This window comes from Theropithecus gelada, chromosome 2 (assembly GCF_003255815.1).
Source record: "Theropithecus gelada isolate Dixy chromosome 2, Tgel_1.0, whole genome shotgun sequence".
NCBI lineage: Eukaryota > Metazoa > Chordata > Mammalia > Primates > Cercopithecidae > Theropithecus > Theropithecus gelada.
Window position 1 is genome coordinate 135,308,182 of NC_037669.1, and position 26,433 is coordinate 135,334,614.

The 26,433-nt window shown below is 39.9% G+C and overlaps 1 protein-coding gene across 1 annotated transcript in view; it reads left to right on the top strand.

Annotated features, from left to right (window-relative positions):
* LOC112619384 overlaps positions 1-26,222 on the top strand; it is a 69,974-nt gene extending 43,752 nt beyond the window's left edge. The window contains exons 3-4 of the mRNA XM_025377374.1: positions 22,371-22,459; positions 23,141-26,222. Of these exons, the coding sequence (XP_025233159.1) occupies positions 22,371-22,459; positions 23,141-23,215 (164 nt within the window). The 3' untranslated portion in view covers positions 23,216-26,222. The remainder of the gene's footprint in view (positions 1-22,370; positions 22,460-23,140) is intronic.
* The last annotated feature ends 211 nt before the right edge of the window (positions 26,223-26,433 follow it).

The following is a 26,433-nucleotide window of genomic DNA, read 5'->3' on the forward strand; positions in this document are numbered from 1 at the left end:
TTAATTTTATATTGTTGTTGTTGTTTAACTTAGAGTTAAAGAATATCCACTTCAGTTTGAAGAAGATACTCTAGGCCATTTGACATGTCTCTGGCTCAGTTTGCAGATAATAAAAGAACCACTGTTTCCTCTGCTCCTTCAGGTTCACCCACAATTTATCAGACGAAAAAGCTTTCATACAGCCCCATGTTTCATATTCATTCAGCCAGCCAGTTCCTCCAATTTCCTCTCTAAAAGAACATGCAAGCTGTTTATAAAATGCCTCTATTTAGAAGTTCTCCTTAGGAGGCAAAAGGAAACCTCAAGCTTCTATTGAGTGTTGGCATTCTGCATCTTTGCTTTCAGACAACGTTTGTAAGTAGTGATGAGAATAAATAATATATTACTGTTTGAAAGGAGAAAGAGAAGGAGCAAAATGATGCTACTACCCCAAAAGGGATCGGGGTCCTCATCATGGACCTCTGCTGAAGAATAGTGCTGTTCAAAGGCAATCAGCCCTCTTTGCTACTGACTCATTGACTGGAAGCCAGTACTGCCAGAGTCCAATTTAAGTAACTGAGAGGGATTGTTTTGAAGGGCAGATAGAGGTCACAAATCAGGGCAGCCCTTATTTGACCATCTCAGCACTTTAGAAATTATGTTAGACCTCTGAAGTGATGAAAATCAGATGGGAATGTTCAGTAAAGGTAACTAGTCACAATTAGGAAAGCAGATTTCCCCCATACTATTCTCCTTTGGGTGGATTCAAGTGGAGAATGTTTCACAATGTCCAGCTGATATGATCAATGATCCAGCAAGTCATGACACAATGCAATGCAAATTTTTAATAGAAGCCAGAATTTGTCATTTAGTTAGAATGCTGCTTAAAATCATCACAGTATTCTTTTTATCATAATTATAGCCTCAGGTTAGTTAAGGGCAGGATTTCATTTCTTTGTAATCATGTTCAAGCAATTGTGCACTCCACAGGCAACAAACTTTTATTGAACACCTACTATGTGCTAGTCTGTTTCTGATTCAGAATCCTAATTCTGGTCCTATTTTTTAAAATAAAAAAATGAAAACTAAAATTTTATACTTTCAGGTTATTTTGCAATTCAGTGGTCTATTATTCTGTGGGCTGGCAGAGAGAAAATTGCCCAGGCAACGTCTACTGCTATTTCAGTCTTTAAAAAATTAGCTCTGGAGATACAGTCCTGAATAAAAGAGAAAAGTTCCCTGTTCATGTGGAGGTGTCATTCTACAGAGGAAAGCATACAATAAACATGTAAATAAACAACTGAACAAAATAATTTTAGATAATTGTAAGTGCTATGAAGAAATTCAAACAGGATGTTGTGATAGAGACTAATAAAGGATAACTACTTTAGGATGGTCATAGAACAACTGAGGAAGTAACATTTGTGCTTAGACTTAAATAATGAGAAAGACTCCATGGAAAGGCTGGGGGGAAAACCTGGGGAGCAGCAAGGGAAACCCCAAAGAGAATAACCTTGGTACGTCCAAAGAATAGGGAGACAACATGACTGCTGGGCTGCAAGTTAGAAGAGACATACGAGGTGGGGGAGTAGAGATTGGTAGGAGCTAGATAATGCAAGTCCTATTGACCATTGGTAAAATACAACTGGGAAACATTGAGTGATTTCAAGCAAAAGATCAATATTACCTATATTTTAAATTTATCATTCTGGCTGCCTTATGGGAAACAGATAGAAGCAAGAAGACCAGATTAGAGTAGTTGAGGCAAGAGATTGGTGGCTTAATGTTGGCAATATCATGAGGTAAAGTGGATGGATTTGAGATGTTTTGGAGGTAGAATCTGCAAACTTGCTGAAGAATTAGATATAGAGGTGAAGGAAAGGTAGGAAACCAGGAAAATGTTCAGGTTTGGTAGCGATGTTTACTGAGGTAGAGAACCGAATTCAGGGTGCAAGGGAGGAATAGGTTTGCGATGAAGGTAGGAATCAAGAATTCTTCTTTGCAGCTCTGTTACAAAGATGTCTGTTGGATATATGACTGGAGATATAAAGATGTCTGTTGGATATCTAACTGGAGATATAAACGTATCTGTTGGATATCTGATTGGAGAAATGAAGGCTGGAGAAATAAGTGGATGTAATTGGTGTGTAAAAGATATATCAAGCTATGGGAGGAGAGAAAAGCAGGCAGCAGAGGGAGAGAATTTGAGGCTTTCCAACATATAGAGGCCCAGGAGGGTGTGTCAAGGAAATAGATGTAGCATTTAATGTACTCTAAATGGAGGCCAAACCCCAGGCATAAGACACATGAGAGAAGGACTCAAATATTGCCTAAACGTGCTGAAAGCTGCAGCACTCTGGCGTGTTAACTTTCTGCTGTGGTGAAAATAAAGATGAAAATCATTTCATCTGAGTTAGCAAATATTATGGAAAAATAAACGAAGAACTTTATTCCATGAGGGTGTTTATAACAAGTGATCGTCTCCGTATCACTGATGACCTCGTAAGCAGTTCTTCACTGAGACTGTGATTTGTCTCAGTATGGGGGTGTCTGCATCCTGGGATGGGTTCAGAGAATTATACAGCACACCTGTGTTTACTCAAGATTTTGAGAGTCTTGTTCAGTAATACTGAGTCATATCCCCATGGCTTGTAGAAGTTAAAGATGGGGTGGGGATCTTACATATGGGTGTAAAATCTCTGGATTAGTTTTACAGATGGGATGGTTCAGTCTAATTAGTTCTTTGTAACCAAGTCCTTAGAAGTCTTCTACAGGGACTTTTCTCACGTTCATATGATAAGTGAGGCATGCCAAAGCCAACCAGTCCAGGTTGGCTTGCCTGAGAGGCAAGCATGGCATTTGGAGCCAGGCCCATCTCTGTTCAAATCCCAGCTCTGCCACTTTCTGGCTGTGTGTCCTGAGACAAGTTATCCAAGTCCTCCAATTTCCAGTTTCCTCATCTGTAAGATGATGACAACACTTCACTAGCTTCTTGTGAGATTTAATGAGGTACCATATGCTGATTGACTAGTGTCACTAGACTAGGTACCATGTGCCTAGTTCCTTAGCGAGTAGGTAGGAGGTGCTTAATAAATTCTGGTCTCTTCTCTGTCTTTTAATCTCAATGGTTCGTGGGCAAACACTACAACCTACGATAACCCCAAGAAATCCTAACTGTGGCCCCATTGGCTACATTATTTTTTGAATGCAAAAATTAAAGCTAAAATGTTACACTTTTAGGTCATTTCCTGAGTCTATGGTCCTTTTAATGAGCTGGCAGAGAGAAAATTGGCCAGGCAATTTCATTGCTTTCAGTCTGAGAAAGATTCTCAGTCAGTGAGCAGCATTCTTTCTAGGTCTGGTTCATTTCTTCAACATTGCTATGGTGCTAGTAACTTCAGTATTTAAATCCTAGAATACTCATTAAGAACAGAAACTTCCTATTAACTGCTTGCCAGATTTCCCTATTGCACATAGTATAGTAATTTGTCACAGAGACGTTGTCATTTTTTAACATAATTAATTCAACCAATATATACTGAGACCCTGCTAAGTGTCCAACATGGTATAGACAGTAGAGTGACAAAGATACATAAAATAGACACAGTCCCTGCCCTCACTTTTACACATGCCAAGATTCACCAACCCATTCCACTGGCAGAGAAATGACTTTCTTCCCCTGCTAAATTCCTAAGAGGTCTTTTACTCAGACAGAAATGCAACTTGTTTGAGATTCCTAGAATTGCTTAGAAACATGAAGCAAAGGCTACTGCCGTCTTTTCCCAGACGGCTTTCTCTTTAATCAAAGAATAGAACATGCTTGATTTGTGTGTGCATATTTTCAGTTACAAAAATAATGCACACGTGTTTTAAAATGTATTAATCTCCTTTAAAATGGAAGTTTTCTCCTCTTTGCTAGAGGAGAAGCTATTAATCGCTAGAATTTAATGTCTATACTTCTAGACATTTTTCTAAGGAGATACAAATACTTATTTCTGATACTCACCCTCATCCCACATGCACACATAGTGCTTGTTTTGTTTTTACCACGATAATATCACTTTTACATACTACTCTATAACTTGATTTTTAACACAGCAATATATCATGAACATGTTACCATTTTATTAATCTATCTACTTAATTAGTGTGCTGTACAATAGCCATGGAATAAATAAATCATAGTTTGTGTTTTAACCATTCTTCTACTGATGGAACTTTAGATTGTTTCCAATGTATTGCTATTATAGACAATTATTTAGTAAATACCCTGTACATATATTTTCACACTTGTGTGTTGTCTTTAGGATGGATTCCTACGAGCTGACAAGTGGAAGTGCTACATCAAAGGGGTTGGGCATTTTAAACTCAGATAGTGTGAAACTGCCTTCAAGAAAGGCAATATTAGCACAATATGAGAATGCCTATTTCTTCCCTCTCTCTCTAATACTGAATATTATTATCATTCTTAATATTTGCCAAACTGAAAGGCAAAAAATGAGATTTCATTTTATTTTTTAGAGATGGGGGTCTCACTCTGTCCCCTAGGCTGGAGTGCAGTGGTATGATCATAGCTCACTTCAGCCTGGAACTCCTTCCACCTCAAGGGATCCTCCCACCTCAGCCTCCTGAGTAGCTAGAACTATAGGTGTATGCCACTAAGCCCAGCCATTTTTTTTTCTTTTTTTTGTAGAGATGGGGTCTCACTATGTTGCCCAGGCTGATTTTTAACTGCTGGCCCCAAGGGATCCTCTGATCTCAGCCTCCCAAAGTACTGGGATTGTAGGTGTGAGCCGCCATTCCCAGCCTGGGATTTTATTTTAGTTTGTAGACTTCTGGTGTCCATTCTGACATATGTTAAACAAAAATTATAGAGGCCATTGTTTTGGACTGAGATCCCACGTTAGGCTCCAGCAAACCAGACCAAATCAAAATGGAGTCACTCATGCTAAATGCCACATAAACAAAGTGAAATTTTACAGCAGTAGACATATCCCAAAACAGACCAGTTTTTCATGAAAACGGGAGATACCAGTCTACCTGAGTCAGCTTAAGGAAGCCTCATCTGCTTTAATTCTTACATAGAACGTAATCTGACATTAACCAATCAGTTTTTAATATTTTTATTTTTATAGACAGAGTGTGAATGTGTCACCTTGGTTGGAGTGTAGTGGCATGACCATAACTCATTACAACCTCGAATTCCTGTGCTCAAGTCATTCTCCCACCTCAGCCTCCTGAGTAGCTAGGACCACAGGTATATGCCACTATGCCTGGCTCATTTATTTTTATTTTTATTTTTGTAGAGATGAGGTCTTACTATGTTTCCCAGGCTGGTCTTGAACTCCTGGCCTCAAGTAATCCTCCTACCTTGACCTCCCAAGTGCTGGAATTACAGGTATGGGCTCAGTCAGCTTTTTTATGTTCTGTTGTTCTGTTTCCTTGTCCTCACTTTACAAAATCCACTGTTCTATCATTGCCAGGGTGAGCTGTTGTTCTATTTTTGTAGAATTGGAGGATGCCCAAATTCATGAGTTGAAAATAAGCGCCAATTTGATCTATAACTAAATGTGTGGTAATTTTGTTTTTGATGTGTGTAAAAAGCTTGGAAGTCACCATTCCCATCCCCACGAGAAAAAGCTGGACAAACTAAAAATCAATGATTTTTTGAATCTATGAGAGAACTAAACTTTCAGAGTAAACCACACCCTGAGATCTGGAGACAGGTGCATCCAGAGAGATACAGCAGAAGCCGCTGGAGGAATAAGAGTGGCAACACTTACTTCACTGGTAAACGTGTATACTAGAAGTCGAGTGTGGACTAATGTGACAGTGAGAACACAGGATCCCCAATCACGGGGGTATTAAATACTTCTTCCCACAATTTTGAGGTCTTTCTCCCACGGAATCCCACCAGGTTCTCAGGGTGAGGAGCTAAGAAAACCCTCCTTGTAGCCCTGGAAGGGAGATGGAAAGAGTAGCAATAGTGTAACCCTCCCAGATTCTTCTCTATAGCAAAAGCTTACTCTCCAAGAGGAAAGTCTTTACTGCAATAGTCTCCCCCACCCCTTATCCATAGTTTTTCTTTTCATGGTTTGCTACCTGGAGTAGAGTAGAGTAGAGTAGAGTAGAGTAGAGTAGAGTAGAGTATAAAGATATTTTCAGACAGAAATCACATTCACACAACTTTTATTATAGTATGTTGTTATAATTTTTCTATTTTATTATTAGGTATTGTTAATCTCTTACTGTGCCTAATGCAGAAATTAAACTTTACCACAGGTGCATAGGAAAAAAACATAGCATATGTAGAGTTCAGTACCATCTGAGGTTTCAGGCATCCACTGGGGGTCTTGGAACGTATCAGCCACAAATAAGTGGAAACTACTGTATAGGGCAATACTGAAGCCTTATTCCACCTGGTGGGGTGGATTTTCACCCCACTCTACTTCCTAGCCTTCCTGTCTAACCTAAAAGAAACAAAAGGAAAACAAAAACAAACATAGTAAGGCACTAGGAATCAAGTATGGTAGGAGAAGGAGGGGTTGGGTGATGGGGGATCCTATATCAGGGAAGAGGGACAGAAACACTTGTGAAGGCCACACTCCTGAGACATAGGCCCGCTGAAAGACAAGACTTAATTAGAAGATTATAGAACACCTCCCCTCCTCCATACTTTATCACCATACCAATATATTTTCAGTGGATTACAGTTGAAAGAACTGCATGATCCAGACTCTTTCTGAGTGATAATACAAAGGGAGCCACAAAGGTAAGAGAGAGGACAAAAACAAGGACACTAAAGGAATTTGAAGCATCTGGAAATTACAGCTACAACAATCATTAAACACAGCCCAACTCCAGGCCAGATTAACATAAATCCTCACACCAAAGGCCTGTTTATTTCAGTACCTATTAGAAATACATAATATTGACTGGGTGCAATGACTCATGCCTGTAATCCCAGCACTTTGGGAGGCCGAGGTGGGAGGATCACGAGATCAGGAGTTTGAGACCAGCCTGACCAACATGGTGAAACCCCGACTCTACTAAAAATACAAAAACTAGTTGGGCATGGTGGCATGTGCCTGTAATTCCAGCTACTCAGGAAGCTGAGGCAGGAGAATCGCTTGAACCCAGGAGGTGCCTCCACCAGGGTTGCAGTGAGCCGAGATTGTACCACTGCACTCCAGCCTGGGCAACACAGTGAGACTCCATCTCAAGAAAACAAAAATAAAAAGAAATACATAATATCTGGCTCTCAACAAAAAATCACAAGGTGTACTAAAAGATAAGAAAGGGACAGTAAGAAGAAGGGACAGAGAGATCATCAGAACTAGAATCAGATATGACCCAGATTTTGGAATTGTCACACAAGGAATTTAAAATTACTGATTTATATGTTATGGGCTCAAATGGAAAAATAAACAGCCTGTAACACCAAATGGATAATATCAGCAGAGAGACAGAAACTACTAATATAAGAAACAAAAGGAAATACTAGAAATGGAAAACTGTAACAAAAATGAAAAACATCTGCAACAGGTTTACCTACTGGACATAGCTGAAGAAAAAAAAGAATCAGTGCATTTGAACATAGTTTAAATAGAAACTTCCCAAGTTGAAGCACAAAGAGGAAAAGAATCTCAAAAACCCAGAACACTGAAGAACTGTGGACAATATCAAAAGGGGTAACATATGCATAATTAAAATACTGGAAGGATAAGAGAACAAAAAATTATGATCAAATATTTGAAATAAATATTTCTTGGTAAATTAGATTATCAGACAAATAAACTGTCTATTTAGGATAAAGCCAAAAAGGAGGTTGGTTAGTCCACCTTTGAATTTTATGTATTCTCATCACATGTGTTTGAATATCTGATCATTAAGTCTCTCATTACCTTGATAGGAACAGCTTAGAGGATTTTCTGCAGTGAAAGAGTTAATGGATTTTTTTTCAACTCAAAGATGAGTTATCTTTTCAGGGAATAAGGTGTTGAGAGTGAGGGATATAAAAAACAGCAATTATATAAGAGTACAGCCAGGCATGTGGCTCACGCCTATAATCCTAACACTTTGGGAGGCCGAGGCAGGCCTATCACTTGAGCCCAGGAGTTGAGACCAGCCTGGGCAACATGGTGAAACACCCCTCTACATAAAATACAAAAATTAGCCGGGCATTGTGGTGTGTGCCTGTAGTCCCAGCTAATCTAGAGGCTGAGGTGGGAGGATTGCTTGAGCCCACGAGGCAGAAGTTGCAGTGAGCCAAGATAGCACCACTGCATTCCAGCGTGAGTGACAGAGGAACACCCTGTCTCAAAAGGAAATTAAAAAAAAAAAAAGGAAAAAAAGAATATAAAAAAGAATATTACTTTTTTATAAGATTTGTTTTATGCTGCAAATTCCTACATGAACTCATTAAACGGATATATATTTATCACAGGGGAAACAATGTGATTATTAATAGAAGAATGACAGCTTAGTCTTGAGTGGTATGAGTCACGAGAAGAATGAGTAAAAAAAACATTTAAAAGAGTCTCATTCACCAAGAACTGAACCTTTCACAAGGTTTAGCTTTCAAGACTTGAGGCATTTGTATAATTGTTATGATTGTCATGAGGCCTCCATGCAAACCTTCTGATTTTCCTAGATAAGAATTTCCAGCAGTTTCTTGTCAGCCATGAGCTGTTACAAGAGTTCCCTCCCCTGAGTTACAACAATCTAGCCAGCACAGCACTGTACTCAAAAGGGACCCTGAGCCCTTTAGCATCTTTTACCAGGTCCAGAGTTTCAAGAATCTTTGAAGTTGGCCGGACGCAGTGGCTCACACCTGTAATCCCAGCACTTTGGTAGGCCTAGATGGGCGGATCACGAGGTCAGGAGTTTGAGACTAGCCTGGCCAACATAGTGAAACCTCATCTCTACTAAAAATACAAAGATTAGCCAGGTATGGTGGCATGTGCCTGTAGTCCCAGCTACTCGGGAGTAGCTGAGGCAGGAGAATCGCTTGAACCTGGGAGGTGGAGGTTGCAGTGAGCCGAGACCATGCCATTGCACTCCGACCTGGGTGACAGAGTGAGACTCTCTCCCAAAAAAAAAGAATCTTTGAGGTTGATGGTGCAATGGAGCATAACTTTGTGTTCAAAGAGCAATATCTTCCAAATCAAACTGAGTAAGCCTCGTTTCAAGCACACTTTTCCCTTGTTGCTAAATTGATACCCATTTCTTCTCCCCACCAAATTTGGGAGGAGCCACTTAGTGGATCTTCCCCAAAATACCAAGTAGAGTTACATCTCCTATGGCAGTTTAATGACTGAGCATGAAGAGCCAGAGTCTAAACTGAGTCCGGGATCTCACAAAATCTGCTCTAGTGCCTGCCTAGAGAACACAGCAGGGGATTTTCTGTCTTAAGTAGCTAGGCACACCATGCATCTGAAATGAGAAGCATGCCCTAAAATGTTCACAGCATGTTGCAGTTGAATGTTTTCTATCTTCTTCAGAAGATAAGCTGGAATAGTTTTGTTTTGTTTTCTCTGATTAAAAAAAAAAAGTACAACAAAACATGATGGAGAGGGGAGACAAGTCAAACAAACAATTCCACATGTTTCTTGTGCATGAGCCACTTTCAGACAAGGCAATGTGTGTGCAAGGCTTTACTCTGCCATCTCACAATGCAAGAAGATGACTCTGTAAAAGTCCTTGGAGTGAGGTGATAAGAACGAGGCAAAGAGAGAGAAAAAAAACCTGAAACAAAGTCTTAACTTGGGGCCAGAAAGTGTGCCCACACCAGTCCAGAAAAGCAGAGAATTCTTGCCCTCTTTTTTTATCCCCAAAGTTCTATTTCTTTGTGAAGTCATGAAGAACCCCAACCTATCCAAAATGAATCACAGAAAATCCAGTCTCACCATTTATTTTTAAATAACACATCTAGTCATATTATGGAGAGTCATAAATAGCATATATAATTAAAAATTCAGGCATTTAAAAACATGTGTGTAGCCTTCTAAAATCCAAGGAAACATTGAGAGCTATTTATTTTTGAATATGAGCATTGTTTGGGTGGCAATCTTTGAAGGTTTTCTTTTACTAGTAAAAGACAATGATATATCTTGCCCCAGTGAAGGCAAACCCAAGGAAGCCTTGTAAGCTAGAGTCAGGGGGACTCATTAGCCAAGACTTTTCCTTTTCAGAAGCCAATTCATTTTGTTGAATGATTTTTATCAAATGTCTTCTGAAGAAACTGCAATGTCCATCCTGAAATTTTCCTTTGCAGGCACCTATTGCAAAGAGTGCATCTGATTCTAGATAATAGTTTCTGATTTGTGTGAGGGCTACTGTCCTTTCGCATTTGCTTTCCAATTGATTTCCACAGCTATGTTTGTCCTTCTGTGAGTATGAGAGCCATAGCTCTGATGTGACCCCTGGTAGTGAGTGTACATCTACATATAAGTGGTATAGAGCTTCCTGGCTCTGAAACATGTGTGAGTACACAGAGCCTTCTTTATTTTTTAATCTCAGGATCAGTGGATTTGTTGGGATGGTGCTGACATAAAAGATGAAATGAAACATCTGTGTCTAACAGCTGCACAAAATTTGGATTCATGCGAACTGCTCTGACATCACACATTCTGCATGTGAGTTCCATGAGCAGTCTCCGTATGGTGCTAATACAATAACATGCCTACAAAGTCCCTGTGGTTTATGGTGTGATGAACTCCAGAGCTGAGGAAACAAAGCCAGGAAGCCTACACCATTTGCTGAATGGAGCTGACTTTGGGTAATATCTTGTTCTCACTGAACTACTCAGTTTCACTAGGGATAAGAAGCCAGACTGGGCATGGTACCAACAACAAGCTTTATGTTGGGATGTTGGTCACCACTCCTCTAATGTGGTAGGAGAGAAGTCTCACAATTATTTTTGCCTTACTCCATAGAAACTAGATGTGGGAGTCCAAATGGGTGATGGATGGGTAAGTGAAGCAAGTTTACCCCTTCTAGGCAGTCAGGAATAGACAGGTAAAAAGAGAGAAAGAAAGCATACGTAATGTCTCAATGCAAATCCTGGAAAGTTGAAGCAATTCTTTGCTGGGAGGCTGGAGTCATGCCCAGCGTACATGGTAGCATTGATCAGATCAGTGACACACCACACTGACCTACAGCTATAAACAAAAGCCGCACATGTTCTCTTTCTTCTGCTAAAGACAGGGGCTACAGGAATTTGGCAGATAGTTGTGTTGTTCTGACAGACTACACATGTAGCCTAGAAAAAAAAATCTGTTCTTATTTAATTTTTTTTAAAAAGACTCAAAGCCACTTGGTTATCTATTGGCCAATTAACCACACAGAGGAAGACTTTTGAAAAATATCTAGCAGCAGCTCAGCTTTCCCTGTTTGCTCAGCATAGTTGGATTGTTTCCCTCACATCAGTTGCTAGGATCAGAAAGTATACACTGCAAGTGTAGCATTATAAACAAATTCATCTGATAGATTTTTCAGGTCCAGCGAACTTATAAAATGCAATAGTCATTTGCACGAGAGAATTACCAAGTGGATACATTAAGTCGTGGCCCCTTCTATTTTAAAGCGGCTATCTATTGGCTGTATGTAATGGTGCATCCTAGCTCTGTTGGGCAGTATAAATACACAAGCAGAAAGAGATCTATCAGAGCTGAATTTCAAGAGTTGTGAATGTGGAGACAGAGAATCTTGGGCACAGGTGTGATTTCCATGGTCTGAGGAAGAGCAATATGAAAGGAAGGGAGAAAAAAGAAAGTAAGGCTAGGAGAAAAATCAGAAAAGTGATATAATTCTCAAATGCCTATCAAGCATTTTTATATACAAAACATCCAATATTACCTAGCTAATTTTTTTCTCCATGGAAAAGCTTTAATTTTCTTAAAAGAAATTATTAGAAAGACAAAACTACGTTAATAGAAAAATTACTTCATAAACAATTTTACTAAAATTTATTCACTCTATAAAAATGAGAAACTCCTGTGATTTTAATGGACACTTAAGCAAAATATAAGTTAAGAGATAAGCTAAATAATGGAATCACCATAGAGTGCATTGTAAAGCCAGTTTAAAAATTCTCCTTTATTATGACCATCATGCTGTTCCTCTCCTCTGTCATGATGGCCAATGCAGAGATGATTGTCAAAGAAAAGCAGATGGGTTTGTGAGGAATTCTAATCTTCTAATCTCCTGGGGCCCACTGTGGTGGCTTAGATCTACCCCACTGCTGCTGAAATCAGTGTCTATTTTGGAGCTCTAGGCAGGTTCTAGAGCCTTCTCTAATTACCCCAACTGGAATTAAACAAACTATACAGCGTTAATGAACTGTGTGGCCACATCTGCCTCTGCCAGACACGTTACAGCCCTGCTGCATGCTGTTAGGTTACCACACACTAATTATCCTTTGAGTTTTCTGCACATTCTTTTCCAAACAAGGCAGCCCTGCCAACTTGTCAACAGGGCATTTACTCTAAAAATGAAGTTACTTTATTTTTTGCCTGAGAATGCCCACAGTCACTTTCTCACAGACAAGAATGGAAGCAGGACTGTATCTTTTTTTTTTTTTTTCCCTGCGTCTTTAAATTAAGGGAGAGGGGGAAAAAAAATCTCTGTAAGCTAATATATACCTTCTTTAGTGGTTACTGTAGTGCTGCAAGTTTTTCTGATTTAGACCAGAGAAGAAGAAATGTCACCATTCTCAGCTGGTAAGAAAAAAAAAAAAAAAAAAAAAAACCATGTAGGTGGATGGTGTGAAATTTAAGCAGACTTGGGAAAGAACTAATCCACATGTGGAGTTCTCCACTGGAGATGTGTTTTGACAGCTCTCTGGTAATATCCTGTTTTGGTTTGCCCACTTCATGTTAATGCAAGAGGCAGCATGTTATAGCTGAAACAGCAAGGGTTTTGAGGTCAAGTGTCCCAGCCCTGACACTTTTAGTTAGGCCAGTCACTTACTTCTCTGAGCTTCAGTTTCTTCATCTGACAATTGGAGATCAAGATACCTAACTCAATGAGTTGCTGTGAGAAGTTAAATAACAATAAATATAGAAGTGCTTTATATCACTGCTTGCCACTTGCTATAGCTGTGTGACCTTGTGCAGATTTCTTAATCTCTGTGCCCTGGTTTCTTCATCTGTAAAATGAGGGTAATAGTAGTATCCTTGCCCCTCTGAGTTGTGCTAATGATTTAATAAATTAAGATATGTAAAGTGCTTAGGATAATGTTTAGCACTAAATGTTTTCTGTGATTTCCATTTATTAGACGCTATACATGTTATTTTTCCAGATGTTCTTAACTTTATACTAACTTAAATAGAGCAAAACCTATATTTATAACTCAACTATTACTGAGTATTTTGTCCAAAGCACTAAGATAGATTCTGAATACAAATATAAATTAGGTGGATGATGATCTATTTTGCAAAAGGAAATAGTAAGGCACTGCTTCAATTCAACAATTCACTTTGACAGCACCCACTATTGTTTTCAACAAAATGCAGAATATGAAGCATGAAACATATCCTCCAGGAATGTTTTAAATATATTCTTATTCTAATATGAATGCATGGTCATGATAGAAAATTTTAGAAAATATTGATAAGCAATAATAATAATGATGCTATAAAACTGAAATCACTACTGTTGCACTCTATGCCACCACCAAGAGATACCAATGGTTTAAGCTATTTTAAATCAAAATTTAATTTTTTAATTGTTTGTTTGTTTGTGTGTGTATAAGTGTTTAGGTGCATAAAATTGAAATCAAATGGCTTTTTAAAATGTAATAGATCATATACATTTTTCCACATCACTAAGTATCCTCTCCCTTATTATTATATTTTACTTTTTATTTAGAAATAGTTTTGAAGTTGAAGAAGAGTCATACAAAGTCGTACAAACATACTTGGAGACTATGCAAAATTCTGTTTCTACTTGAACATTCACCCATTCTTTTTAGAATCTTTGGCGTATTTTACCTGCAGCAATGGTTACTATGGGGTTTAATGGTACTTTTGTATTTCCCCCAGGCCTTCTATGTTTATAATAACTGAGATTCTTTTCTAAAAAAGAGCTTTCCCTTTCTCCCACTTATGTATTTATTTAATCATTTATTCATTTATTTGTGGGATCATGGATATTTAATTTATTCTTTTAGTTATAAACTAACATTGTACTCTTATTATTTATTTTGTTGCTCAAATTGCTTCATGGGAGCTTTTCAGATTGGTTCCTGCACATTTTTTATGTTATTTATTTATTTATTTATTTATTTTTTAATTTCCTTACATTGAAACACCACAAGATATCCAGACTCATATTTGTTTCCATTGCCCCGGCCCTAGAATCAGACAGTTCTCCAATGATTCCTGGTTCCTATTATTGGAGGACAGTATTTAGAAACCGGTATCATTAGGAGTTAGGTGCTCTCCTTTTAACCGAGATATCATTGTTTCTAACCCCTTTCAGAGGATACAGCTTGGAGATATATGTTCAGATATATATCTGTGTGTGTGTGTGTGTGTGTATATATATATATATATACACACACACACACACAAACTCATACACATAGATATATCTATATATCAATTTCTGTAAGTTTTCTGTAAATATTTATATGTATATGTATGTTTTAATTTTTAAAATTAAAATTTAATATATACAATGGATAATATACCATGGCCAAGAGGCAATGAACTAAGGAATGTAAGACTGGTTCAACTTTTAAAAAATCAATCATTGTAAGCTATTAACAGATTACAGAAGAAAATAGATGAAGAAAATGCATCTGACAAAATTCCACTTGCAAAGTAGAAATAAAAGAAAACTTGTGGCTGGGTGTGGTGGCTCATGCCTGTAATCCTAGCACTTTGGGAGGCTGAGGCAGGTGGATCACCTAAGGTCAGGAGTTCAAGACCAGCCTGGCCAACATGGTGAAACCCCATTTCTACTAAAAATAGAAAAAAAATTAGCTGGGTGTGGTGGCACACACCTGTAATGCCAGCTAAGTAGGAGAATCGCTTGAACTTGGGAGATGGAGGTTGCAGTGAGCCAAGATCGTGCCATTGCACTCCAGCCTGGGCAGCAAGAGCAAAACTCCATCTAAAAACAGAAAGAAAAAGAAAGAAGAAAGAAGGAAGGAAGGAAGGAAGGAAGGAAGGAAGGAAGGAAAGAAGGAAGGAAGGAAACAAAGGAAGAAAGAAAGAAAGAAAGAAAGAAAGAAAGAAAGAAAGAAAGAAAGAAAGAAAGAAAGAAAGAAAGAAGGAAGGAAGGAAGGAAGGAAGGAAGGAAGGAAGGAAGGAAGGAAGGAAGGAAGGAAGGAAGGAAGGAAGGAAGGAAGGAAAGGGAAGGGAAGGGAGGAAGGAAGGAAGGAAGGTTGCTTAAATTAATAAAAAATATCTACAAAAAATCTACATCTAACATCACAACATCACACTTAATGGTAAATGATTGAAGACCTTTTCTCAGAGATGGAGAACAAAACAAAGGTACCTTCTTTCACAATGTGCATTTAATATCACCCTGGGAATACTAGCCGTTATAATAAGACAAGACATAGAAATAAAGGGGATGTCAGCTCTATTCACAGATAACGTAACTATGTAGATTTCCTACATAGATATTTCTAAACAACTTACACACAACTTCCTAGAACTAACTAATGAATTTAATAAAGTCTCAGGATATGAAGTCAATGCATACAAATCAATGGTATTTCTATATAATAGCAGGAAAACCGGAATTCAAAATTAAAATAACAGTACCATTTATAATAGCACCAAAAATCACGTAAGTATAAAACTGAAACAGATTATGTGGGATCTGTATGCTGAAAAGTACAAAACATTGAAGAAAAATCTGAGAAGATCCAAATAAGTGGAGAAATATACCATGTTCATAGATGAGAAGATTCAGTATGTTAAGATAGATGTTAATTCTGCCCAATTTGTTAGATTGATTCAGTGAAATTTCAATCAAAATTCTAGCAGCGTTTTATGTAGATGTTGACTGCTGGTTTCAAAATTTATACACAAAACAAATAATATTGGGGGACCCCCTAATTTAAAGTGTTATTGTAATGCTGCAGTAATGAAGACCATGGTAATGTAGAAACAACAGACACATATATCAGTGGAACAGAGAAGAAAAACCAGAAATAAACTCACATAAATACAGTCAACTGATTTTTGACAATGATACAAATGCAAGTCAATAGAGAGAAGAAAGTGTCTTCAAATAAGTGGCCTGGGAACAGCTGAATGTCTACATTTTAGTCTATCTCGGCTACCATAACAAAATATCACAGACTGGGTGGCTCATAAACAATAGAAATTTATTGTTCACAGTTCTGGAAGCTGGAAATTCCAAGATCAAGGTGTGGGAAAATTTACTGTCTAGGGAATGCCGGCTTTCTAGTCCATAGACAACCATTATTTTGCTGTGTCTTCACATGGCAGAAAGGCCAACGAACTCTCTGGGTTCCCTTTTATAAGGACCCTCATTAACTAACCACCTCTCATAGCCTTACCTCCTAATACCATCACCTTGACCACAGCTGTCCACATACTAAAACGACAAAAAAGAACCCCAGCCTGTATCTCACGTCTCATATAAAATTAACTCAAAATTCATCATAGACCTAAACATAAAGCATAAAACCATAAAACTTTTTTGAGGAAAAAAAAAAAAAAAAGGGAGAAAGGGCACAGTGGCTCACACCTGTAATCCTAGCACTTTGGGAGGCCGAGGTGGGCGGATCACGAGGTTGGGAGTTCAAGACCAGCCTGGCCAATGTGTATATGACCTTGCGTTAGGCCACTGAACAAAGGTCAGCTTTGTAGTTCAGGAGACATTTGACAATGTCTGCAACATTTTTTATTGTTATACTTGGGGCCTGTGTGTGTGTTTGCACATGCATGCACACATGCACACTACAGATGTGTAGAGACCAGGCCAGGAATACTACTAAACATCCTACAAGGCACAGGATAGGTCCCCACAACAAATAGTTGTCTGGTCTAAAATGTCAGTTGTGCATCTGTTGAGAAATCTTGAGTTAGGAAAACAGGTTTTAGATATGACACCAAAAGCATGATTTATGAAAGAAAAAATCGATAAATTGTATTAAATTTTTTAAAAACTTCTGTTCTGCAAAAACTTTAGTTCTTTGATTAAGAGAATAAAAAAGACATGCCACAAACTAAGAGAAAATATTTTAAAATCACATCTGTCAAAGGACTTATATTCGAAGTATATAAAGAACTCATATACTCAACAACCAGAAAACAAAAAACCCAATTTTTCAAAACAAAAAATTGAATCAGAGTTTTTACTAAGGAACATATATAGGCCAGGCGTGGTGGCTCACGCCTGTAATTCCAGCACTTTGGGAGGCTGAGGTGGGCAGATCACGAGGTCAGAAAATTGAGACCATCCTGGCTAACACAGTGAAACCCCATCTCTACTAAAAATATGAAAAATTAGCCAGGCATGGTGGCACGCACCTGTAGTCCCAGCTACTTGGGAGGCTGAGGCAAGAGAATCACTTTAACCTGGGAGGCGGAGGTTGCAGTGAGCTAAGATCACATCACTGCACTCCAGCCTGGGTAACAGAGCAAGACTCCATCCTCCCTCCCCCACAAAAAAGAACATATTTAGATGTAAAATAAGCATAATAAAAAATGTTCTTTAGTAATCATTAGGGAAATACAAATTAAAACCACACTAAAACACCCACAACGTGCCTATTTGAATAGCTATAATTTTAAAGCCTGGCAATCTGAAGTGCTGGTGAGAATTCTGAGCAATTGGAATTCATATACATTGCTGGTAGGAATGCAAAATGATACAGCCACTTTGGGAAACAGTTTGGCAGTTTCTTATAAAGTTAAACATATACCTACCATATGACCCAGCAATCTCATGCCTAGCTATATATCCAAAACAAAAGAAAAGATGTACAAACTATAGGAGCAGATTCTCTCTACCCTTCAAATTCTTACAGACTCCTATAACAAAAGGTAGATTAACAAGAGGAAAACAAACAAATTTAACAACATGTATACCTTATTATACATGGGAGATACCCAGAGAAATAAGTAAATCCCAAAGGTGTGGCTTTGATTTCAGGCTTAAATACAATTGTCTACTGAAATAAAGAGGGAAGGATGGGAGGAAGGACAGACATAAGGAGATGCCCAGGAAAGTGGGATAACAAGGGTAAGATTTCTTACACAGATGTAAGTCCGGTGCCTTGTCCTTTGATAAGAGTCTCTAGTGATATAATGTCCTTTTCTTCATAGACACCCTTACAAATGGAGATTTCCTTTATAGACATAAATGTCCTTTATAAAAGGGCAACTTCTACTCTGTTTTCAGATCTTCTTCTGTGTCTGCAGTTTCTCAAAATGATTAGCACAAAACAATCCATATGCCAAAGAAGCATATTTTGGGGTGGCATATTCTGGTCTCCTACAATACAGAAACCTATAGGTAAATATTTGTAGCTGATTTAAAAATTGGAAACAACCTAGACGTACCACAAACTGTGGTACATACATGTAATGGAATGCCACCAGCAGTAAACCTGAATGAACAATTGATTCACAAAACAACACAGATAAATCTTACCTGCATTTTGAGAGGCTAGACCCAGAATTATTTGATTTTATTCATATGGCACTCTGGGAAAAGCAAAACTATAGGGAGGAAAACAGATGAGTAGGTAGCGGATCAGGGGTTGGGGGGTGGGTTGTCTATGAAGGAGTAGCACAAGGAAACTTTGGGGTCATGGAATTATTATGTATAGAATTATAGTGATCCATAGTACAATTCTGTGCATTTGCCAACACTGATAGAACTATACCACAAGAAGTGAATTTTATTGCATGTAAATTTTTTTTAAAACTCAACCAGGATAAAGAAAACGTGGCACATATACAACATGCAATACTATGCAGCCATAAGAAAGAATGAGATCACGTCCTTTGCAGGGACGTGGATGAAGCTGGAAGACATCATTCTCAGCAAACTAACACAGGAACAGAAAACCAAACCCTGCATGTTCTTACTTATAAGTGGAAGTTGAACACTGAGAACACATGGACACAGGGAGGGGAACATCACACACTGGGGCTTGTCGGGGGTCTGTCTCCCTCCCTTGTTGGGCAAGGGGAGAGAGGGCTTAAAACCTAGATGATGGGTTGCAGCAAACCACCATGGTACATGTATACCTATGTAAGAAACCTGCACTTTCTGCACATGTATCCCAGAACTTAAAGTAAAATTAAAACAACAACAACAAAACCTCAACCAGGATATGAGAGAAAAGAGGGAATGCAGATTGTGATAAATGCATTTTACTATGTTACAAATTAATCATATAACTTCCCTGAAAGGGATGGGGAAGAAGTAAGCTGACCTGTGTAAGGGTCAACTAAATAAGGGTTTCCAGAAAACCCTTCAGCTCCCCTAAGTAACTGGAAAACAGCACCGGACCTGCCCCAGTGAAACCTGGTGCCATAAGCCCCCATGTCCCAGTCTCCAGGCTGGAAACTGTGGACAAAACTTTTAAGATGCTCCAACACCAGCTCTATTCTGTGCCTTCAGATTTTGAGCCCGTTGTTTCTTCTGACACTTTAGCTCTCTAATAAGTTCAAAAAAAGTTCTGAATTTGAAGTTAACTCAGTGACCTTCATTGTAAGTGTAAGAATGATGTCCCTTCTATCTCTCTACAGAGTGGAAGTCCTTTCTTTCCATTTTTAATGGCTGAACTGTATTTCATTAAATGAATGTGTAATTTACTTTATTTAACCAATCCCAATCACTTACTATTGTGCCTGTAGGCAATTTTCCACTCTTTGCTATTATAAACAAAGTTAATTGACCCTTGTAAGCATCTTTGAGTTGCTGTAAAGGAATACCTGAGGTTAGGTAATTTATAAAGAAAAAAGGTTTATTTGGCTCATGGTTCTGCTGGCTGTACAAGAATCATGGTGCCAGCATCTGATTCTGTTGAGGACTTCAGGTTGCTTCTACTCACCGTGGAACGCAAAGGGGATCTGCTGTGTGCAGAGATCCCAAGGCAAGAGAGCCAGCAAGAGACACAGGAGGAAGGGGCAAGGCTCTTCTGAACAACCAGCTCTTGTGAGAACTAATAGAGTGAGAATTCACTTACTACCATGAGGATGGCACCAAGCCATTCATGAGGGACCTGCCCCCTTGACCCAAACACCTCCCAGCAGGCCTCACCTCCAACACTGAGGCTCAAATTTCAACATGAGCTTTGGAGGGGTCAAATATTCAAACTATAGCAACGGGAGAAGATATTTCCTTATGAAGAAGCAATATACATTGAAATACAACCTATAGAATTGATATAGACATTATTCAATCTGCAGAAGCACATGTTGGGAATGAAAAAGGATCACACTAATGAATTCTGTCATAGATGTGTCTCTTGTTCTCATTTTAGAATAAATGATATCCATATCAGACTATCTGGGTGATTAGCACAATGGCTTTGATTTAAAAATATTAAGCCTACATATTGGCTGTTCCCTGATGCTGACTGCTATAGCCTATGTGCTCTACCCAACCCAGAAAGGGAACCTCTCCTTCACCCAAACAGGCAGCTGTATCAGTGTTTGGGTGAAAAGGAAGATGGATTTCAGCTGCCCTAAAAAACAAAGAAAAGTTGAAGATGGCTTCTTCCCCTTCTCCCCCTCCTCCTCCTCCTCCTCCTTCTTTCTCTTCTTCTTCCTCTACCTCCTCCTCCTCCTCTCCCCACCTATGCTCCGCTCCTCCTCCCCCAACTCCTCCTCTTCCTCCTCCTTCTGTGAAATAAGCCTGGCTTACTGGTAGGAGAGTCTGTCTTGAATCAAAAATGGGTTGACCGGGCATGGTGGTTCACTCCTGTAATCCCAGCACTTTGGGAGGTCGAGGCGGGTGGATCACTTGAGGTCAGGAGTTTGAGACCAGCCTGGCCAACACGGTGAAACCCTGTCTCTACTAAAAATACAAAAATTAGCTGGGCGTGGTGGCAGGCACCTGTAATCCCAACTACTGTGGAGGCTGAGGTGGGAGAATGGCTTGAACCCGGGAGGTGGAGGTTGCAGTGAGCCAAGATCACACCACCACACTCCAGCCTGGGCGACAGAGCAAGACTCCATCAAAAAAAAAAAAAAAAAATGGTTAACTGAATTACAACAGGAAACATCTCCAGTGACAGCCCAGCTTGCTCCAGGTCCCAGTGGGGGAAGAGAGCATCTGATCCCTACTTCCTTCAACTCTGGACTTAACAGGTAGCTACCCTAAGGTGCCCTGGCAAAGTGATCTGGACCTTGGGATTTCTCCTTTCAGGACTGCCTAAAGAAGAACGAATAGTTGCCAAAGGAAGAAGCAGTAATCAGGAATCCTGTCTGTAAATGTAGCTAATTTCTATTTAATTGGCGAGTAACTACATTTAAAATAAACACTAGTTGGTAATCAAAAACAGGAGGTTAAAGGATAGGCCATTGTAGAAGCCACAGAGAATTACTAGGCCAAAACAAAGCTGGGGGAGAGTGGAGCGACTCGCTGCTTCAGAGAAAACGTGGTCAGGAGAAGAGGAATTGTCGCTGCTGTGGGCCTCACAGATCTCATAAAGATTTATATCTGGTTTTATTTGTGTTTGTTAGTCATCAACGAAACTGATTTTAATCACCAACTGGTCTTTAATTATAAAGCATTCATTCCTTTATTACATAAAAATTAAAAACACATGTAAGAGGCAATTTTAAAACTATCAAACGGGATGAGTTTGGCACATCCTTGTGCAACCCCAGAGAAAGAGGCAGAGATTGGACAGGTTTCCAGAAAACCCTTCAGCTCCCCAGGCATTTGCTGAACCCCTGGCTGCTGGCAGTATGGGATTTCAGGCAACCGCGGAGACTGCTCCCCTCCAGGAGAAGAATGTGGAATCCGCAGAGCTGGGTTAAGGCACATCCGCTGCCAAACTGTCTCCAGCATGTGTAATCCCTGCTTTTCGGCACCACCCAAGATGTACTAATGCGTCTTGTAAAGACTCACTCCCGTGGCCTGTGGGGTTCGGCATTGAAAGAGGGGGTGGGAGAGGAAAGGAAAGAGAAGGGGAAAGGGTAAGAATGGCTGAGTGAGATCCCTAGGCTGTGAGCAAGTTCTTCAAATTGAGTTTTCCTTTGAGGCAGACATTTTCCAGTTAAACTTTAAACTCAAACGCTTGTCCTATTTATCTCCAAAATGCAGGCTATGTGTCTCCCTCCTAATTAGCATGAAATTATTTCTTCTTTTTCCTTCATTAGAAATTAGGATTGATTTTTTTAAAGATAAAATTTGTATTCCTGCTTAATTTTTAGACTCATTTGGAAGCAGTGCATTTTTATCAGAGGGACTGAAAAGCCTTTCGAGAATCAGTCAAGAAAAAGGAATGTGCATGAGAGTCACGGTGAGTAGCACTTCTCATCAAACTAGCTGCCCAGGGGTGTTAAAGTGCTTTCTAAAAAGGGAACTAACAGGGCTGCTCACCATTTACTGTTTTCTAAGAGCCTTAGCTAAATTAATCATAGCACACACCAGCCCTGTAAGGTAAAATGATTCCTGGTGTTTTGAAAGCAATCAGCGATCCACAAAAAGGGAGGTAATGTGCCCCAGAACCAAGATTAAAACTCCGACGTTGAGGGAATCTCCATTCCCTTCCTGTCATCAAAGGCCAGCTTGTTTGTGTCCAAGCAGGGTCTTGGGTGAGCCAAGCTCTGTTAAAGTGGCCACAGGAATGAGAGGCCACCACACAAGTGAGGATACTGGAGACAGTCCGTCTTCTGGGGCTGTGTGAATGCAAGTTTAGTGGTGGGGGCTGTCACATTATAAGTGGACAGGTGTGAGTCCCAGGCCTCCTGCTGGGAGACTCAAACCCAGCTGAGGCTTGCCCAGGAGGGGCTGGCTTCATCCTGGGCCACCCACACACTGGCAGGCCTGTGCACATGGAGGCCAGTTCCCTTCCTGCATTAGCCATGGCATGGATTCCTAGTCACATCTGTACAGCCAGAGCAAAAGCCTGTAATTTCCATAGAATCCAGTTCTTTGAGTCAGAACTCCAGATAAGTGTTTGTTTTATTTTTCTTTACAGGTCACATCATGTGATTGTGGGGAAAGCCTGGCCTATCATGGAGGGAAGAGACTGGGTGAATTATTTGAAAAGTAAGCCTGTGAATTGCTGTGGAGGAACAACAGCCTGCCGCTTATCTGGAGCCTTTCCAAGGAAAAGCAAAGGGGACCCCAGAAGGCTTCCTGGGAGACAGTTTAATTCTGAAAACAAAGCAGTACTTCACCTCTTGTGTGTTGGGTAGAGCTGTAAAACAGAACACAGTCAAAATAGTCATTAGGGCCACATCAATGTCTGCCCAAAGTCAGGCGGGTATTCCCAGGAAGCTGGGGGGCTGTGGCAGTTGCACACGTCAACCTCCTTTCTCCATTGTCACACAGCAGAAGAGCGTGTTCCATTCCACTGAAGTTGGGGTGGGGGGGGGTTGAATAATTTATTGACTGAAAACTGGGGGCCTGAGGTAGATGGTAAACAAGTTTAGAGTGCTGCTTTTTGTTTCTTTTTAAAGTTATGTTTGTTTTATATATTGAAGTGCTTAAAATATATTTTAAAAATTCAAAACACCCCAGAAATTCAGCAACTTGAGGAGACAACAGTGACGAGCATTTTATGGCAACATTTGGACACTTGAAAGATTATTTCAGGAACCTTAATGCTGATAAATGAGAGAAGGGACAACTTCTAACTAGAACATGTCGGCACCTGAGTACAGAGATCAAAACAAGAGCGAGCATTTCAAATTCATATTGTGAAGCACCTACAAAAAGAGTATTCTGTCAGCCTTCACAATGTGGACAGTTCATCTTTGCATCTTATCAAATAAAAATATACCCAAATTCTTGAACAGGCATTCAGTTAGGAAAAGGAGGGGGGGTGATGAAATGTGTTCTCATTCGGTAAACACTTTGCAGATATTTCTAGTCAAAGATCCCTGTGGTCTAGGCTAGTGAGAGAAAAACGTGCCCTCTGCCCAGTGACAGCGGCTTCACGGGGATCAGCTTTCACCAATGCAGGCAGGGGAACAAAGGGCAGCTTCATCTGCCTGCATCCCACAGGCCCTTGTGCAGAGGAGTTCCATTTCAGTGCCCATCACATGACCTCTCAGGCCAAAACCCTTTTTAGTAATTCTGATTTTGAATATCAAATGGAAATGAAAAGTACATTTAGGAAGGAAGGGCTCTATCCTTATTGAAGAACACGCTCTATGCAAACAGGTTGGGCAGGCACTAGTTCTTGTAGAGCTGTGGTTCTCAGCTTTGGCAACACGCTGGATCACCTCCTCTAAAAGGTACCGATGCCTACTTTCCTCCCTCCTCTGCCCCTAAAGAAAGTAGAATTTAATTGCTCTAGGGTGTGGTCTGGGCATCAGGATTTTTTTTTTTTTTTTTAAGACAGTCTCACTGTGTCGCCTAGGCTAGAGTGCAGTGTGCAATCTTGGCTCACTGCAGGCTCTATCTCCCAGGTTCAAGAGATCCTTCTGCCTCAGCCCCCCTAAGTAGTTAGGATTACAGGCACACACCACCACACCAGGCTAATTTTTGTATTTTTTTGTAGAGATGGGGTTTCACCGTGTTGCCTAGGCTGGTCTTGAACTCCTGAGTTCAAGCAGTCCACCCGCCACAGCCTCCCAAAGTGCTGGGATTACAGGCATAAGCCACAGTCCCTGGCCAGCATCAGGATTTTTAAAAGCTCCCCAAGTGTAGTCAAGGTTGAGAACAGTTGCTATAGAGTGATTTAATGCAGCATTCAAGGCCTCTCACAATCTAGCCTCAGCCTAATTTTTCCTTCCCCCACCCCATCTCAGCCTGTACATAAGCCACAGAGACATTCTCACTGGTCTCTGAATGTACTTGGCTCATTCATATTTCCAGGCTGTCTTGCACATACGTTGTCTGACTCTGGGCACCTAAGGAAAGCTCAGCTCCAGTGTCCTCTGCTCTTCTGTGAAACCTCTCCCGTCAAGCCCACTTTCACTACTAGGTCACTCCTTGCTCCTTGATCAGATGGAAGAATGCTTTGTGCATGTCTCTGCTGGAGCCCTTCTCACTTGACATTAAAGATATCTGTATCCAGGTCAGCCCACTCCTCTTCCCCAATAGTATGTGGATGCTTTGTAGTTTCAGCAATAAGCACAGGGCTTGGTTTCGATGAATACTTATTGAGTGAATGAATGAATGAATGAATGAATACCAATCTTGTACATTGTTGATGTTCACCACATTGAACCCAGTTCTCAAACCAGGATCACTTGGGAGATTCTGAGTCAGTAATTTGAAGGTCTGTATCATTCTTACTCAAAGTGTAGTCCATAAGCCAGTAGTTGTTATATTATCTGGAAGCTTGTTGCAAATGCAGAATATGTATTTCAACAAGATCCTCAGGCAATTCATATGCACATTACACTTTGAGCTATATTTTTAACAAGCTCCCAGGTGATTCCTTTGTAGCCTGGCTGCCGACTCGCATTTGGTAACCACTGTTCTAGACCTTCGTTTACTGAATGGAGTGGTCCCTGTGTGATTGCCTGCAGGTTTCTTCTAGTCTCCCATTTTTCTTCCTAGTTAACAAAGCCCAAATTTTATTTTGAAGGGTGATCAGCCCTTCACCCACCAGGCCTTTGCTCAGGGAAGCTTGATCCCACCTTTAGACCCCATATTGGGACTGAGTAGTCCAAAGGCATATCCCATTCCCCTGGTCAGGGATTAATTTAGGGGTAGACATGTGACCAAATTCAGGTCAATAAAATGTGAGTCTGCAGGGGCAATCTAGAAAAAGTGTCCTCTTCCTTAAGAGAAAGCCACAGAAGGGGGAAAAAAAATGTCTCAGTACATTGTCCTGCCTAAACATGATGCCTTGGACATTCTGCTTCTGTCTTGCTACCTGCAACACAAGGAAAGCCAACACTGAGGGGTCACAGCAGAGGGACGGAAAGCACCTGGATCTTATGACATTGTTGAGCTCTTTTGTCTCTTGACTTCTAGTTATGAGATGTAACTATTTTACTGTTAAAGTCATTTCTGTTCCTTGCAACCAAAAGCATTCATTGTTATACTGAATATAGTACCATATTTATTCAATCAATAAATGCCTGGCAAATACCCACGTATGAGTAATTGTAGTTTGTCTCCCAGCTATTCTTTCAAGTAAAAGTGATGTTCCATGACAAAACCGGCTAGTTTAGCTTGTAACACAAACAACTGCACAAGTGCTTTTTCCTTGAGACAAATATTGTACTTTCATATGCAACAGATGTATGTGCTTTATGCATGTTCCCATTTCATAACACAGAGTATTAGAAACATGTATGCTTCAGGGTT